This window comes from Cydia strobilella, chromosome Z, assembly GCF_947568885.1.
Source record: "Cydia strobilella chromosome Z, ilCydStro3.1, whole genome shotgun sequence".
NCBI classification, from domain to species: Eukaryota; Metazoa; Arthropoda; class Insecta; order Lepidoptera; family Tortricidae; genus Cydia; species Cydia strobilella.
The window spans coordinates 28553983-28568958 of NC_086068.1; the positions used below are offsets into that span (position 1 = coordinate 28553983).

The following is a 14976-nucleotide window of genomic DNA, read 5'->3' on the forward strand; positions in this document are numbered from 1 at the left end:
CCCATGGCCACCTCCTGTCTCCGTCATCAGATCAGCTCCATGTCATCATAATATTGCATTGTCACCCGATTTACATATGTATGCAAAATTTCAGCTCAATCGGAAGATTTGGAAATCGGGAAGTGGGTCAAGTACCTTATCGGTCTACACAGTATTATTATAAATTAATTTAATTAGACAGAATCTACCTACTTTGTTTTTCTTTCCGATTTATAAAATGTTAATTATATCCAAAAATAGACGTATTTTTCCCTTTCGCTAAAGGTTTTAATTTTAATAGAACAATTTATACAGCCAAACCTGGTGGACAACATATTCGGCGTGGAGATGAGCAACTTCAACCAAGTGCGCAACAACGTGTCTCTGAGCGCGGCGGGCGGCGAGAGCCCGCCGGTGCCGGGCGCCGAGCTCCCGGGCTCGCCGCCGCCCGTGTCGCCGCCGCTGCAGTCTCTCGGCCTCGACGGGAACGGTGAGGCCGCCATGGCCGTCATCATGAGCCTGCTCGAGGCCGACGCCGGCCTCGGCGGACCCGTCAACTTCTCCGGCCTGCCGTGGCCGCTGCCTTAAATTACTCATTTGTTTATTTTGTACGGCCACCATTGTTTTCGGGGCAAGCAAAATACCTTTTCTAAAACATGCTCGGAAGTGGTCGCATTTTGTAAATCAAAAACGCAAAGAGCCTAATTTTTATCTCAGCGACGACAACGCACGGCCCCCGCACGCCCGGCGCGGACTGAGCGGGCAAAAATGGAATTAGGTAGTATGATTTATTTTACTCCTAGGAGTAAAATAACCGATACAATAGTATATTATTATTAGAAGCGATCCATCTTTACCCGTGGCAATTTATTGGATCGAGCGCAGCGAGGACCAATATAGTAGAGGATAAAAATGGACATTTATGCCTGAGTTACACTACTTTTTACTTCGATTGTGAGTAAAATATACAAAAATATCCAATATTGTGGGTTATTTTACCGTATTTATTCAAGACTAAAGAAAATTGTACTCGGGCCGGTCGGGGGCGCGGGGCACGCCGGTCGGGAGCCAGCGGGCAGGGCTGGCAGTTTGTATGGCAGATTTTGGACTTTATTGCTAAGTCAATAAGGGTCGTAATAGAAAATTTAACTTTATGCTCTAGCATAATAAGCAATTTTATGTCGTCTACGCACGACGTAGTCGAACGGGCATGAGTAGTGAAATTCCACTTTTGTCCGCTGCGCGCCGGGTGCGTGCTGCACACGGTGCCGCTCCCGGGGCGCGGTGCGCGCAACGAACGACCGTGTACGAACGTGTACATAACGTATGACACCTTCGCCATATATATTTTTTCTCAAACATGCTATGTAATATTGATATTACGTTCTTTATATTAGGCTGGGAAGTATCCCGTTTCAGGCGCGGATAGACGAAAAACTAGGTAGGTAGGTGAAAAAGTAGGTAGGTTAGGTCTGTAATGAAATTTCATACAAAGTTGCAGGCCTAGGCCAGGAAGTGGCTTTTTTTAAATTTCTATTTCACATTTAATTGTGGCACAGCATCATGGCATTCAGCCACTAAAAAAAAACTATAAGTAATATTTGCTTTTTGGTTCGTTTATGACATTCTGCCAATACGCCTATTAAAAAAAAACAATAACTTTTTGTTGTTTTTTTTTTTGTTTTTTTTTTTAACCTGACTTGGCACTAGGGCCATTAGAGCGGTAGGACTGTGTGGGGGGATGGTAGCCTGGGAAAAATCCAGGACCCTTCCGCATCACACGAGACGGTTTTGCTACGCTGGAATACTCCTAGAGTAAAAAAAAAAAAAAAACAATAAACGGTATTTGATTGATATATATAGTTGGTCAAGCAAATCTTGTCAGTGAATAAGAACAAAAAAAACTATACTCATCCTTTTCTTTTGGGTGTTAGTACTAGTGTAAGACAAAGATAGTATGATTCTACCTATATTAAACGTTTGAGAAAAGCACTATACATACATCGGCGTGAAAACGGGTTGTCGGCCTCATAACTATATTCTATTCTATTCGGCCGGCAACCCCTTCCTTCCCGGCCTCTGTAGTAATGTACTATTTCATACATGGAAAACCAACAGCTATAAACATTTCTAAAAATACAACAGCTAGGTATAAACATTTCAGTATTTCCGTACATGTTTGAGAAAAACACTATGGAAATAGGCATTTTCTGACTCAGACCTTTTGCCATTTAGGTACCTTGTCAGAAAATGCCTTTCTTTCCATCCCTCGGCAACAATGTACTTGCACAATTTTCATAAATAAATGCAAAATTTAAAAGCTAGGACCCTATATACTATTAACGGTCTTAAGTTATCTCATTCTTAGGTCTTCTATTCCTATTTCTTACGGCCCGATAAAACGCAGCGTTAAGGAATAAGGCGTTACGGTTTCTTATTCATTTAAAAATGTATCAAACAGGCCCTACAACTCCTAACATCAATCGCATCATAAGTTGAGATCACGGGCATAACACCATGTCAATATCATTTGTTTTTATTTGAATTTTGATACACAACCTTGCCGAATTTCGTAACGAAAATAATGTTGACCGAACATGACTGGCATATCATGTTTTCGAGAGCCATCCAAAAAACTGCATTTTTGTTAAAGTTATACAATTCTTGCTAACGAAAGTTGAATTTATCAAGTTAAAATAAGCGGGACTATAGAACCATGTCATAATGAATCAATTTGTTTATCTTCTACGACAGTGCTTATTGGGTGATGTATGTCATGTTCATGTATCTAGTTAAAGCGACAAGGTTCTATAGTGGCATAGGATTCAAATTGGTTGACTGTACCTATAGGTAGACCATTAAAACCATACATAATACACCTACACATTAGAATCAATCTTACTAATTATCTTTTATGTAATTAGCCGGGTCCACACAGAGCGAGCATACGCGCGTGGCAATTTCCTCGCGCACAAAACGGCCAGTGTAGCTGTAGACGTGTCTCGCGCGTTAACGTTTACGCGCGTGCTATCAAAATCGTTGCAGACTTGACCAAGAGGTCAATAAGGGCTTCATCTTTAGTCTCATCTCAGACTGCAATAAGACAGTTAATAAAATAAAATCCATACTCTGCAACAAGTATACAAAGCTACAATACAATACAACGAAGGATACCATGTCAATCTATTTTGTGTTTTACTTTATATGTCTCAATACGGTTTTTGTAAACTGATGACTTTATTAAAAGTGCGGAATGAGACACAAAACTGTATGTCACGGTAAAGATATAGTGGATTGTCAAATAACATATTTTTACTTTACAACATAGTCGTTATATCCAACGAATACGTACAATAAGAGATATAACCTATTGATTAAAGACCAGTACACCGCCTGCCTGTGCGTTAACGTGCACGTAAACGTTAAATTTTATAAAAAATAAATAAAAAAATACTCTACGGAGCTGCAGCTTGAGCCAGCGTTGGTTGTACACGATGTGACGGGTGCTGCAGCCTTTAAACTATAATCGATATTATACAGGATGAGCGAGTGTTGTTTAAGACTGTTCAGTCTTTAGAGGTGAATATGTACTGAACAACTTGTATTATGAGGTCAAGCCCTTAAGCATCCTGTATGAGCCGTAATATACCATACTGTATGACAATGACGTCAACCAACTGAATGACTAAGGATCGGTTGCACCAAACCGTCTGCCACCATTAAAGAGTTCGCTAAATATAAATGTATGGGAAATCTAATAGATTGACGCTGTGACGTTAGTGAGTCCGTCAACTGTTTGGTGCCTTAGAGTGGTATTCCATCTCTCTAATATCTTTGTAAATGTGCATTTGGTCAAGTCACAGACCTAAAATTTATGCTTAGTTCTGTGGGTCAAGTATTAAGAATGACATTTCATTCAAAATGGCTACGCAAATATGTAGTATAAAAACTTGAACCAAGATATTGGATAAGTAGAATGGGCCTCCGTCAAAGAAATTTGTTAGAATATTGAATATAAAAATTGGACAAAGATATTTGATATACCTAAAGCTGTCCAATATGTGCATATGATCAAAGAAATTGGGTGAGTTCATCACTAGATACACCGACATTTGATTAAATACAAATGACATTTAATTCAAAATGGCTACGCAAATAGTATAATAAACTTGAACCAAGTTATTGGATAAGTGGAATAGGAGACATTCAAAGACAGAAAGAAATTTGATGAAATATTGGACAGGTGGAATAGCAAAAGCCCCTATCACTAATACCTATAGGGCATTATTCCTTAATTACCTATTGTTGTTAATTGTGTCTGTTGGGTACAATTAGTCATACTCTAGTATACGGACAATTATTTAGTAAAACCATTGATGAATGTATCCTCGGTATGCAGGGTTAGATTGATAAAAATTGTACATAACTGACCAAGGGCGGTACCTATAATGATGAAGAACTTTATATCACCCTGGGGTTTGTTATCATTATCAATTCGTATTTATTTTCCCGGCCGGAGGCCATTAGATAAGGATGAATAAGATCATGCATGAATATGTAGGGTGAGCCTTGTAACGCGAGCAAAAAGTTGAACGGTAATACGTTAGACTTGTAGGTATATGAACCAAAAATGCTTTATATGAAACAGAATCAATTCATTTTAATACTGTTTAAAAAAACATAAATCGGATTAGCCGCTGCTGTGAGTAGGTGCTTGACAATAATAAATCACCTAGATGTTTAATCACTATCCATTAATAGGGATGATGACACATGTTGAATTTTATAACAAAATCTAGTAAAAATAATTGCTGTTGTAACACGCCTCATCGGACATAATTATATAGCTAAGTTTTGTGTATTTTTGGCATATATTAATGAAGCCATTTGAGAACTTATTAACTTAAGGTAACTGAAATAAGTAGATAAACAATTGTTTATGTACGGAATTTACTAAAATTATTATACATAACATACATATACACAAACGTAAAATAAATAAACTATTTCTATTTTCACTTTACCGTATTATACAAAATGTGCAAAGGTATTATATTATATTTGCTTAGAAATGCATGAGCATATGGCAATGTTGACTGGTAGAATTGACTTTTAAATGACGATTTTGAATGATAAATATAAAATAGTTAATTTGGATTTGTAATTTAAAGTTATTTTCCTCGCGTTAGTGTGTTGAAAACAAAGTTTGATTAACACTCAAGATTCCACATAGCGAATCTTTTACTTACTCGAATATCAATATTAGCACGAAGAGTTTATCACCAACTTTGTCCCCCTGTAAAACAATTTCGCATAAAATACGTTTGTGTAACTAATTAATATGTAAGTATGTATGTATCTTAATTAGTCTTCCAGCTGAACTAATATTTAAAACGGTTTTTATTTTAGTTATTTTTTATTTTAATACGGTTTTATTTTATTTGTATTTTTTGTAATTTTGTTAACGAGGTTGCACTAGAGTTCATATAATAATAGCTTGATGCTGAGATATTTATTATTAACTGCTTAGCAGATGGCCCATAATGGGTAGGTCTTTTAACTAAGTACCACATAAAACATGCTTGGTAAATTTTAATATTATGTAATATAAAATCTGTGTTTTAAGAGCTGTTCAGGGGAACAACGTATCTACCTAATAAACGAGTCACAGAAAAGGAAAAAGCCGATTCGCCCATATACCTAATTTGAACACCTGCAAGTGTGCAAGTAGCGGAAAGTTTCTAAAAAATTGGAAAGTTCTCGGAGATTTGAGGAAAACTTCACAGGAAATTAAGGCAACTTATAAATGGAAAATTTCTATCGCCATACAAAAACATGAGAAGTTTCTAGATTTTTTCTGTGAAACTCGTAATTTTGGGATCTTTCCGACGTGCCACATCGGTATTTGTGCCGATTACGAGTAGTATAAAATTAATTTTGTTGGATTCTGTGTCCTCGTATAATATATAATGATATATATGTATCCGTTAGAAAAAAACTGCTGTTATACATAAAATATTTCCAATTCCTAAAATGACTTGTAGTTACGGCTACCACCACCAGTTTGACACTGCTGAGGCAGTAGTGGTAAGGCTACTCGCTATACTCGTATCTGAGAGTGAAGTCCGGATTGAAACCATTTTAAACAGTGTTATTTAGGTATGCAGTGTTAGTTATTAGTGTATGCATTGCAGTATGCTTTCAATCGATTATACCTGGTCTACTTAGTAACAGCGACTATTTGAGTAAGTATTATTTATTCTATGTGACGGAACTACCATCAGATTTATGTATATTTATTAATCAACTTTAGTTCCGTAAGAACGATGAAATTGATGGGAACAAGAGTGATGTAGTTATATATACCTACATATATACTTAGTAATATTTTTTCATGTTTTTAACATGGGCAATCCTACATGTACTACGTACGCATATATTTAGTGCAATTTTATGATATTAAATTACCAACCAAACTACTATTGTACTTGAGGTCGGGTTTTGTAAGACTGTCGTTAGATAATTGGGTAAGAAATCATGCCAGTATATTCAAAACGATCGGATCTGGATTGATCTCAGTGAACTATCACCCTTTAGCATTCTCTAAGTACTGGCTCATTTTTCTAAACCGGGTCTTTATAAAACCTATCAGAAGTTAATAATTAATGATATACTTAATATTGTATTTTTGATAATGTTTATAAAATGAATTGAATCCAAATTTGTATCTAGTCTATCCTTAGAAAAGTCGCTTCAATGGTCGCGCCCGTGATATATGAGATGTCGGCGTCACGCGCAAACATATCACGACTGACGACGTGAGTAGGCTTCTACCGTGGGCGGAGTGGGCCCCATGACTATAAACGGTCAGTTTCGCCCATTCACACAGGGCCATTGCTAGTTTAGTTAAAATACGTTAATAACTTTAAATTCAGATATTTGTTTATGCCTTTCGCACGTTATCGTTTTTTTCCGTTTCGTAAAGACCGTATCGTTAATTATGGGTACAGATAAAACCTGGTCTAACTGTTGACATGTGTATTATTTTGTATTACTATGTTCTAAGGGTATGATCTGAGGATGTTTTTAAGCCATGTCCGATATAAGAAAATTAAAAAAAAAATATTTTGGGGACTATGATTGTTTGAATACCGTCTAGCAAATATGATTTGGCCAAGCCTATCGTGCTTAATTTGAGACTATTTCTCCGACTCCTTGGTACGATTTAAAGAAAGAAATGGTTAATATGTTGCTAAAACATGTTATCTAATTGTCCTTTTCATGATTGCTCAATTGAGCATCCACATAATAAATGCGGTGTTTTTTTTTACATAAATACGACTTTTTACGCAACACTTTGGATTCCCGTCAATATCTGACGCGAGCGGAATGAGGGAGGCAGCTAAAAGTATCTACCAAAATCCAAAGCCTAACGGACATTCATGGCGTTGAACTATGGCAAGAGCAGGTCGATAGAAACGCTCCATGATAGTTATATTGGATACCAAAGTCGTAACTATATAATATAAACATGCCATATTCTCTAAAAGGCCACCATGCACTGAACCAAAACTTTTTTTAAACTAAAAGTAATGATTATACTATGCCTAGATGTTTCGCTTTACGAATCTTGTGTAATTGCTGTTTACGATTTTTTTTCCGTAATATCATCTTGTTCGCAAATCGCAAATTTTCTTGTAGTATTTGTCCAGAATCGTTATTGTTACTCGGGAGGATTGGGTCAATTTTGTCCAAACCATATGCTTTACGTATAGCTCCCAGGATGAAATGTGTACCTTATTGAAGCACTAATCATGTGTCATTTTTAAATAAAAATATAATACTAACTAAAAAATACGGCTAAGTCAAGTTGTAGGTACCCATAATTAACGATACAGTCTTTATAATCCAGTCAGGTTATTTTCAGATCATTATTGTCTATACATTAACACATTAAATAATATTGATACGTTATGATATTTCAGATCTGGAGCGAAATTTATTTATTGTACAGTCGCCATCAGATATATCGGAGCGACGAAGGTGCTCACAAATATCTAAACACTATTGACAAGGCATTAGAGTGCGTATTCATATATTTTTTAACACCTCGGCCGCTCCGATATATCTGATGGCGACTGTACAGTGTACGTACTATAGAACAGTAGATTGTACAACAAGGGTATAAAGCGATCCATGGACATTTATGCCGGAGTTATACACTGCTTTTCACTTCGATTGTGAGTAAAATATACATACAAAAAAATCCAATATTTTAGGTTATTATACCGTATTTATTCAAGACTAAGAAAATTGTACTCGGGCCGGACGGGGGCGCGGGGCACATCGGTCGGGAGCGCGCCGGCAGGGCTGGCAGTTTGTATGGCAGTTTTGGAACTTTATTGCTAAGTCAATAAGGGTCGTCATAGATGATTTTACTTTATGCTCTAGAACATAACAAGCAACATAATTCTGTCGTCTACGCACGACTAAAGGCGGGCTTGCACTGTCTGAATCCGAATCTGAATTAATAATCTGACTTCATAGTCTGAATTCCGGTGCCTTGCCTCACACATGTCTTAAATATTCAGATTGATCAGTTGTCTCACCAACGTCTGTCTCACTCTCTCCCATGAATGACAATGGCAAATTCATAATCTGAATCCAGTATGTGTGTGCTCATCACTAATTGTATAGAAAGAGGTGCATCCGGAATTCATAGTCTGAATTTTCATATTCTGAATTCATAACGCACGTCAGTATCATTCTGACAGATCAATCTGAGAAATTCATAATCTGAAAAAATCAGAATGTGTGTGGGAAATAGTTAAACTGTATGCAATTCCGTGCGTTCTGAATTAATAATATGAATTCAGATTCGGATTCACTGTGTAAGGCTGGCCCAGTCAATGTCACCGAGCATCATCTCATCTAACTATTATTTGTTAGTAATGTTCAATGATCGGACAAATCATCGCAAACCCATCAAAAATCATTTATATCTCTAAATAGGACAAGATTTATTAAACTCGTATTATGTACAGTATTTTTGAATAAAATTTCCCGATTATACTCAAAACTGCAGTTCAAAATTGTTCTTTTTTTTTATCCTGTTCCATACCATATTTATTTTTGCGATAATTTGTCCGAACTCTGGTAATGTTAAATCTTTATGGGTTAGTTTGTTCTTAGTATATTTTATTGTTAAATTTAAATTGTTTTCCTATGGCAAAGTTAATATTTTTACCAGGTATTTTATTAATTTTAAGATTGCAATGCGAATTGATGTTTAAATATTAATGTTTTGTTGGGGTGGATGCAAATAAAATACAATTTTTAATAAAGTTATGCTGCAACTATTATTTTTTATTAAACTACCAATCACCCTTCAGTGTGCAATTTAATATTTGATGTAAAAGCTTCCTATACTTTGTCGGCTGTCAATAATGATTTTAATTTATAGTCCGTTTTCTACTGGGCATGCTTGTATGGAGAGGTACTTATACATTTTTGGTTACAGCAATGCCATTTGGTACGGGAATTATACACGTTCACCTGAGCTCAAAACGCCCGGTAACCAGTTTGACCTCCGCGTCAGGTGAGGGGGAGAGGGAGTCAAACTACAGAGCTCCCGGCGCTCAGATAAAATAACCGGACAAGTGCGAGTCGGACTCGCCCACCGAGGGTTCCGTTCTTTTTAGTATTTGTTGCTGTAGCGGCAACGGAAATACATCATTCTGTGAAAATTTCAACTGTCTAGCTATCACGGTTCATGAGATACAGCCTGGTGACAGACAGACGGACAGCGGAGTCTTAGTAATAGGGTCCCGTTTTTACCCTTTGGGTACGGAACCCTAAAAAGGACTATTATACAATTTTTATTTGTAGGTATGTCAATTGTCCTCTGGAAACCGATAAAATAGTTCTTTATGCATTAGAAAGACGAATCTAACTACACAGTTATTCGAATATTGTAACTTTAAATACCCATAGTAGATGTAAGAATGGGAATCCCAATTCACAAGAACTATAAAGCCCGAAATACTCCAGTAGTAGCAAATTGCATCGTAGAGAACATTTTATGCTATAAGTATGGTAGGCCTTTGATATACAGGTTTTCCTTAGCCATTGGACAAAGCCGAAATGTACATATGCATTAGGGTATTTGGAATCAGTATACCAAGTATCATAACAACCGGTGTAGCGGTTACGAAGAAATTAACAAATTACGATTTTTTACTTTAGAACAGCCTGTATGTGTTACTAGCTCCTAGGTAATAAATATTATGAAACCTTCTTCGACCTCATTGATTATCTTTTTTATTTATGACATTAATAAGATTCTGACTTTTGACAAATGTCATTATTGCCGCACATTTTCGAACAAGTTGTCAAAAACACTGCCAATATTAATACAGGATGTTTCTTTTTGTTGTCGATCATATCTTTTGTTCATTTAAAAAAATATTAACGTTGAGCATTCCTACGTGGGATTTCAGGGTTTGTCCAATGGCTAAGGCCACCCTGTATTTCTGGTTATAAAATCTAGCTGTTTTCAAAGGTTGTAGAAAAGACGATTAAATAAAAATAATTTAGATGCTTCAGCAAACCATTTTTTTTAAGATTCCTATTATGAAAGTAAAATCGCAATGTATAAATCAAACAAACAACAATACGTAGTTTTTAGTCATAAATGAATTTTTCAATATTTTTTATTGTTAACTATGCGTGCTAAATCTATATTTGCAATTCACGATGAGGAGCCTAAATATATTCAGCGAATGCTAGCCAACAGTTGAAATATTAGATTTACACGCTGCAGTTATCGGTTCACGCATCTAAAAAGCGAGTGGTGTAAATGGCATTGTGTTAATCCATATCGTCGCCGTACTGGTTGGTGTGGCGGTGGCGCGGAGCGGGCGGCGGCGCATCGATCGCCGGGGGCGCGCGCGTTATTGGCGGCACTGTGCTCGGATCAACTCTGAAATAAACCGCGTCCTTTATAAAACGAACTATTCGTTTTTATTTACACTCCATTCTAGATAGGATTAGAGATAGGAAAAAAACCGGCCAAGTGCGAGTCGGACTCGCCTACCGAGGGTTCCGTACTTTTTAGTATTTGTTGTTATAGCGGCAACAGAAATACATCATCTGTAAAAATTTCAACTGTCTATCTATCACGGTTCATGAGATACAGCTTGGTGACAGACATACGGACAGACAGACAGACGGACAGTAGAGTAGTAATAGGGTCCCGTTTTTACCCGTTGGGTACGGAACCCTAAAAATGGTTCTTCATAGTGCAATTTTTAGGATGTCATTCAATTAGTAACATTAATTTTCCTCAGACTTGTCTTGCACAAGTATTAGTTCGAGCGACACGTTGGCGCGAATTACAGCTAAGGGCCTACACACAATTAGACGTTACGACGACGTGCCGTGGCACGTCGCGGCGTCGTGTAACGGCACGACGCCGTGACGTGATTTTTTACGTTACACGCCGTAGATTTGCACGTCACGACGTCGAAACGTGCCACGGCACGTCGTCGTAACGTCTAATTGTGTGTAGGCCCTAACTGATATGATTCCAATATCCTTCTAATATCGGTTTGATGTCAGTGCATGTTCGAATTGGCCTGCTAGTTGTCTTTTGGCTGTTGGCTTTACAAGGCCGAGGGAATATACCCATGATATTGAACTTAATGTCAGTTTTGCCTTATAAAGGGTTAATAAAATATCAAAAAGAAAGAAAATATAAATATAAATAAGGGAATATTACTGCAATGTTCTGCCGCCAGAGTGCAGCACTAATAGTGCACATCCTAAACCATAGAGCAACTTGTTTTTTGACAAGTTTTCACTATGACTTTGATGCATCAGGGCGGTTTGTTTACAGGTGGCGTACCGCGTAACGCAAAAATAAAAATTTCCTTATCTGCCTCTCTATCGATCGAACATGCAAGTGATTGAGAGGCAGACACCGAACTTTCGATTTTCGTGTTTCGCGGCAGGCCCTGTGATTGTGCTAGTGACGCCCTCTAAGCAGAGTTTTGCGCAATATTCCCTATTGAGTCAATTTACTTTAAACTGACAAATCTACTCTACCACGAGCACTCTATGGGTAGAGCGGATTTATCCAAGTTTGAAGTTAAGCGACTCAATAGGCATGATGACAGATTTTGAAAAACTGTCCTATAATGTTAAGAAACATAAATTATTTACTATGAATAACATATTTCTGCATTTAATAAAGGTTTAGTAGGAAAAAACTAGATTTTAGTTTTTAGATTTAAAATTCGCTCCAAAACGCTTTTAAGTGTCATGGCGTCCCTAGTGACGTCAAGGTCATATAAACAAAACGTACGCTCTAGAGTAGACGTTCCTTCGAAGCTTATTAAATAATTTTCAACACACTTGCTCAAAACAACGTTTTCATTCCACCGATTTTAGGTTCATAGATATTAAACACGCGTGTTTTTTCAGTATATTATATCACTCGTTCTTTTTCATTATATTATCCGACTGACTTAAGAAGGTAACTGATTTGTATATGGTTTGCTGTCGTTATTGGCTACATTTGACACAACACAATAACCAATATGGGGAATATAAAAAAAATGTGTAAGAGAGATGATAATATGAGAAGTGGTGTAACATAAAATCCAGACCACCAGACGATTCAACGGAGACTGATTGGTATATGTATGAAAACGGAGCCTTCTTAAATTGTTAGAGTACCTGTGAGTATCAGGATGGCGGGTGTACATCAACAAATGGAGCTGCGGTATACGTCAGGAGTTAGTGCTAGCAATGTGCCAAATGTGCGCCAAAATTGGAGCAATGTGCTCTTTAAACTCCAGAGATATTTAAGATATAAATGACGTCCGCCAACCTGACGTCAGGTTGGCGGGTGCATTTCCAGTTCTAGCTAATGGCTGCCTACTCAAGGGTGAAAGTACTGCCTACGGTTAGTGCTCGCAATGTGCTTCCACATGTATGAAGCACAATCAAATTCAGAGAGCGGTTAAAGAGTAATATGGAATTGAATAAGTATATATATAGACGCCTGCTTATTTGAAATAGCAATGATAAAGATATGATTTGTGTATCGAAATCGAAGTTTCTTTGCTGTGTTCTGCCGCTACAACTTCACAATAAAGATTCAGAATCTGATTTTGTGATCTTCTGAAGTATAATGTTATCTGGAATGAAGTACGAGTATAATGGTACTCTATCTTCGCCAGGAGAAGTCGCAGATGTAGGACGTAGGCCAGATGTACGTAATGGATATGTGGCGATAACGTTGATGAGTTAGGACGTGATATTCAAAGAGTACGAGTGAAAATTATTAGTTAATAATGTTACCTTATTATTTATGTATGTATGTCTATGTATGTATTTAAGTATGTTTATCTATATTAAAGTTTTGTGTTGTTCGGTTATATTTAAGTCGACTTTTCATATTTTTTTGTTTCTTTGCCACCTATTGTATATTCTATTCTATTATCTCCGATACCTAAAGGTTGTCTGGAAGAGATCGCTTTTAAGCGATAAACAGCCTGTTGTTACCTCTATCCAATTATGTTTGTTTATGTTTCTGTGCGTTTATTGTAAACTATGTAAGGTGTGCAATAAAGAGTATTGTATTGTATTGTTACCTGTACGGATCTTGTCTAGCCTCGGTGTACTCGCCGCGGTTCCTGCGCCTAAGGTCATCGTAAGAGAGAGCAGGGTGCTTCCTGTCCGGGCCCAACGAGGGGAAACCTCCACCTAAAATGACCAATTTTCACGGTTTTTGTTTATCCTTTTTTTAACTTCTCTGCAAAAGAAAATATCGCTATTTAATCTACAATGTGTAGGTTACCCACAAGTTACGGGAAGACAAAAATGGGAATGTTTAATTTCCCGTAATAAAAATCACGCGTTCGACGCCTAGGTAACTCGAGAAAACGCGTGATTTTCTATCCTTGGTAATCGTGGGTTATTCCAAGTTACCGCCAAGTCGTTACCAGTGGTAGCAAACTATATAGTGGGAATAAACCGTAATCGTGCTAGAATACGAAATGTTCGATATGATACGATATATTTCAATATTAGTCTTCACTTTAATGTTGTATCAACATATGTACCTAAAGTAAACGCCCCAGTGCTGCAATAGATAACACCCGATGGCTACGTTCACACGGCGTAATTTTTCTCGTTCGTATCGTACCGTATACGAGATTTTATCGAATGTCGTAGTGACAACAAAATTTATATGGAAACTGCAAATCGTTCACACGGCGCGGCGTCCATGCGTGAAAATCTCGTATTCGTGACATATTTTTTATCGTATACCGTTAGGATCTTGCCACCGAGGATGCGAGATTCTCGTAACGATTTTATCGAATGCGGTGCTCAGTTGCGCTTGGGTTACGTTGTTTCGTTCACACGAACAAACTGGTTTCTCGTATAAGATACGCGCGCGGGCGAGCAGTTGTAATGTGAAAAAACCGAATGGTCCTCGCGCCGTGTGAACGGTCGTCTCGTATACGGAAAAGCCGTATGCGAGAAAATATCGAATCGTATAGTCGCCGTGCGAACCTAGCCTATGTCAGCTCTATTGCTAATGACGTGACATGTTAGTACTGGGACAGTGACGTGCCCTCGGACATCTACCTTATGCCTAAAAATTATATGCATTTAAGCTTCATCCGAGCGAGTGGAGTGTTAGACACGTCATAAGAATCTGACCTTCATTATCGGGGCGATAAGAATCGTCGCTGAAGACTGGGCGGTCGGTGTCCAAGTCCAGCGAGCTGCCGGGGCCCGCGTCCGAGTAGATGTCGTTAGGGCCGGCGCCGAACATGCTCGGAGTGCTTTGTATGTTTCCACCTCTGAAATGATCGCAGAGAAATACCATAACCACCAACCATTCTCGTCCTTTACCGACTTCAGCTCATGGGTGCCACGCCTGGCCAGACGAACGGACTTCCAGAAAAACTATATTTATCTGGA

At 37.7% G+C, this 14976-nt stretch overlaps 2 protein-coding genes across 7 annotated transcripts in view; one reads left to right on the forward strand and one right to left on the reverse strand.

Annotated features, from left to right (window-relative positions):
* The window catches only part of LOC134754235 (protein cycle), a 191743-nt gene extending 183572 nt beyond the window's left edge, over window positions 1–8171 (forward strand). For all 4 annotated transcript variants that reach the window (XM_063690416.1, XM_063690418.1, XM_063690415.1 and 1 more), the window contains one exon: window positions 295–8171. In XM_063690416.1, coding sequence (XP_063546486.1) covers window positions 295–567 — 273 coding nt within the window. In that variant the 3' untranslated portion in view covers window positions 568–8171. The remainder of the gene's footprint in view (window positions 1–294) is intronic.
* A 1207-nt stretch (window positions 8172–9378) lies between these two features.
* LOC134754406 (OCIA domain-containing protein 1) overlaps window positions 9379–14976 on the reverse strand; it is a 56686-nt gene continuing 51088 nt past the window's right edge. Inside the window, exons 4-6 of one of the 3 annotated variants that reach the window (XM_063690723.1) lie at window positions 14713–14855; window positions 13638–13749; window positions 9379–10960 (exon numbers count right to left, since the gene is read on the reverse strand). In XM_063690723.1, coding sequence (XP_063546793.1) covers window positions 10849–10960; window positions 13638–13749; window positions 14713–14855 — 367 coding nt within the window. In that variant the 3' untranslated portion in view covers window positions 9379–10848. The remainder of the gene's footprint in view (window positions 10961–13637; window positions 13750–14712; window positions 14856–14976) is intronic. The other 2 variants (XM_063690721.1, XM_063690722.1) reach the window with 2 other exon arrangements.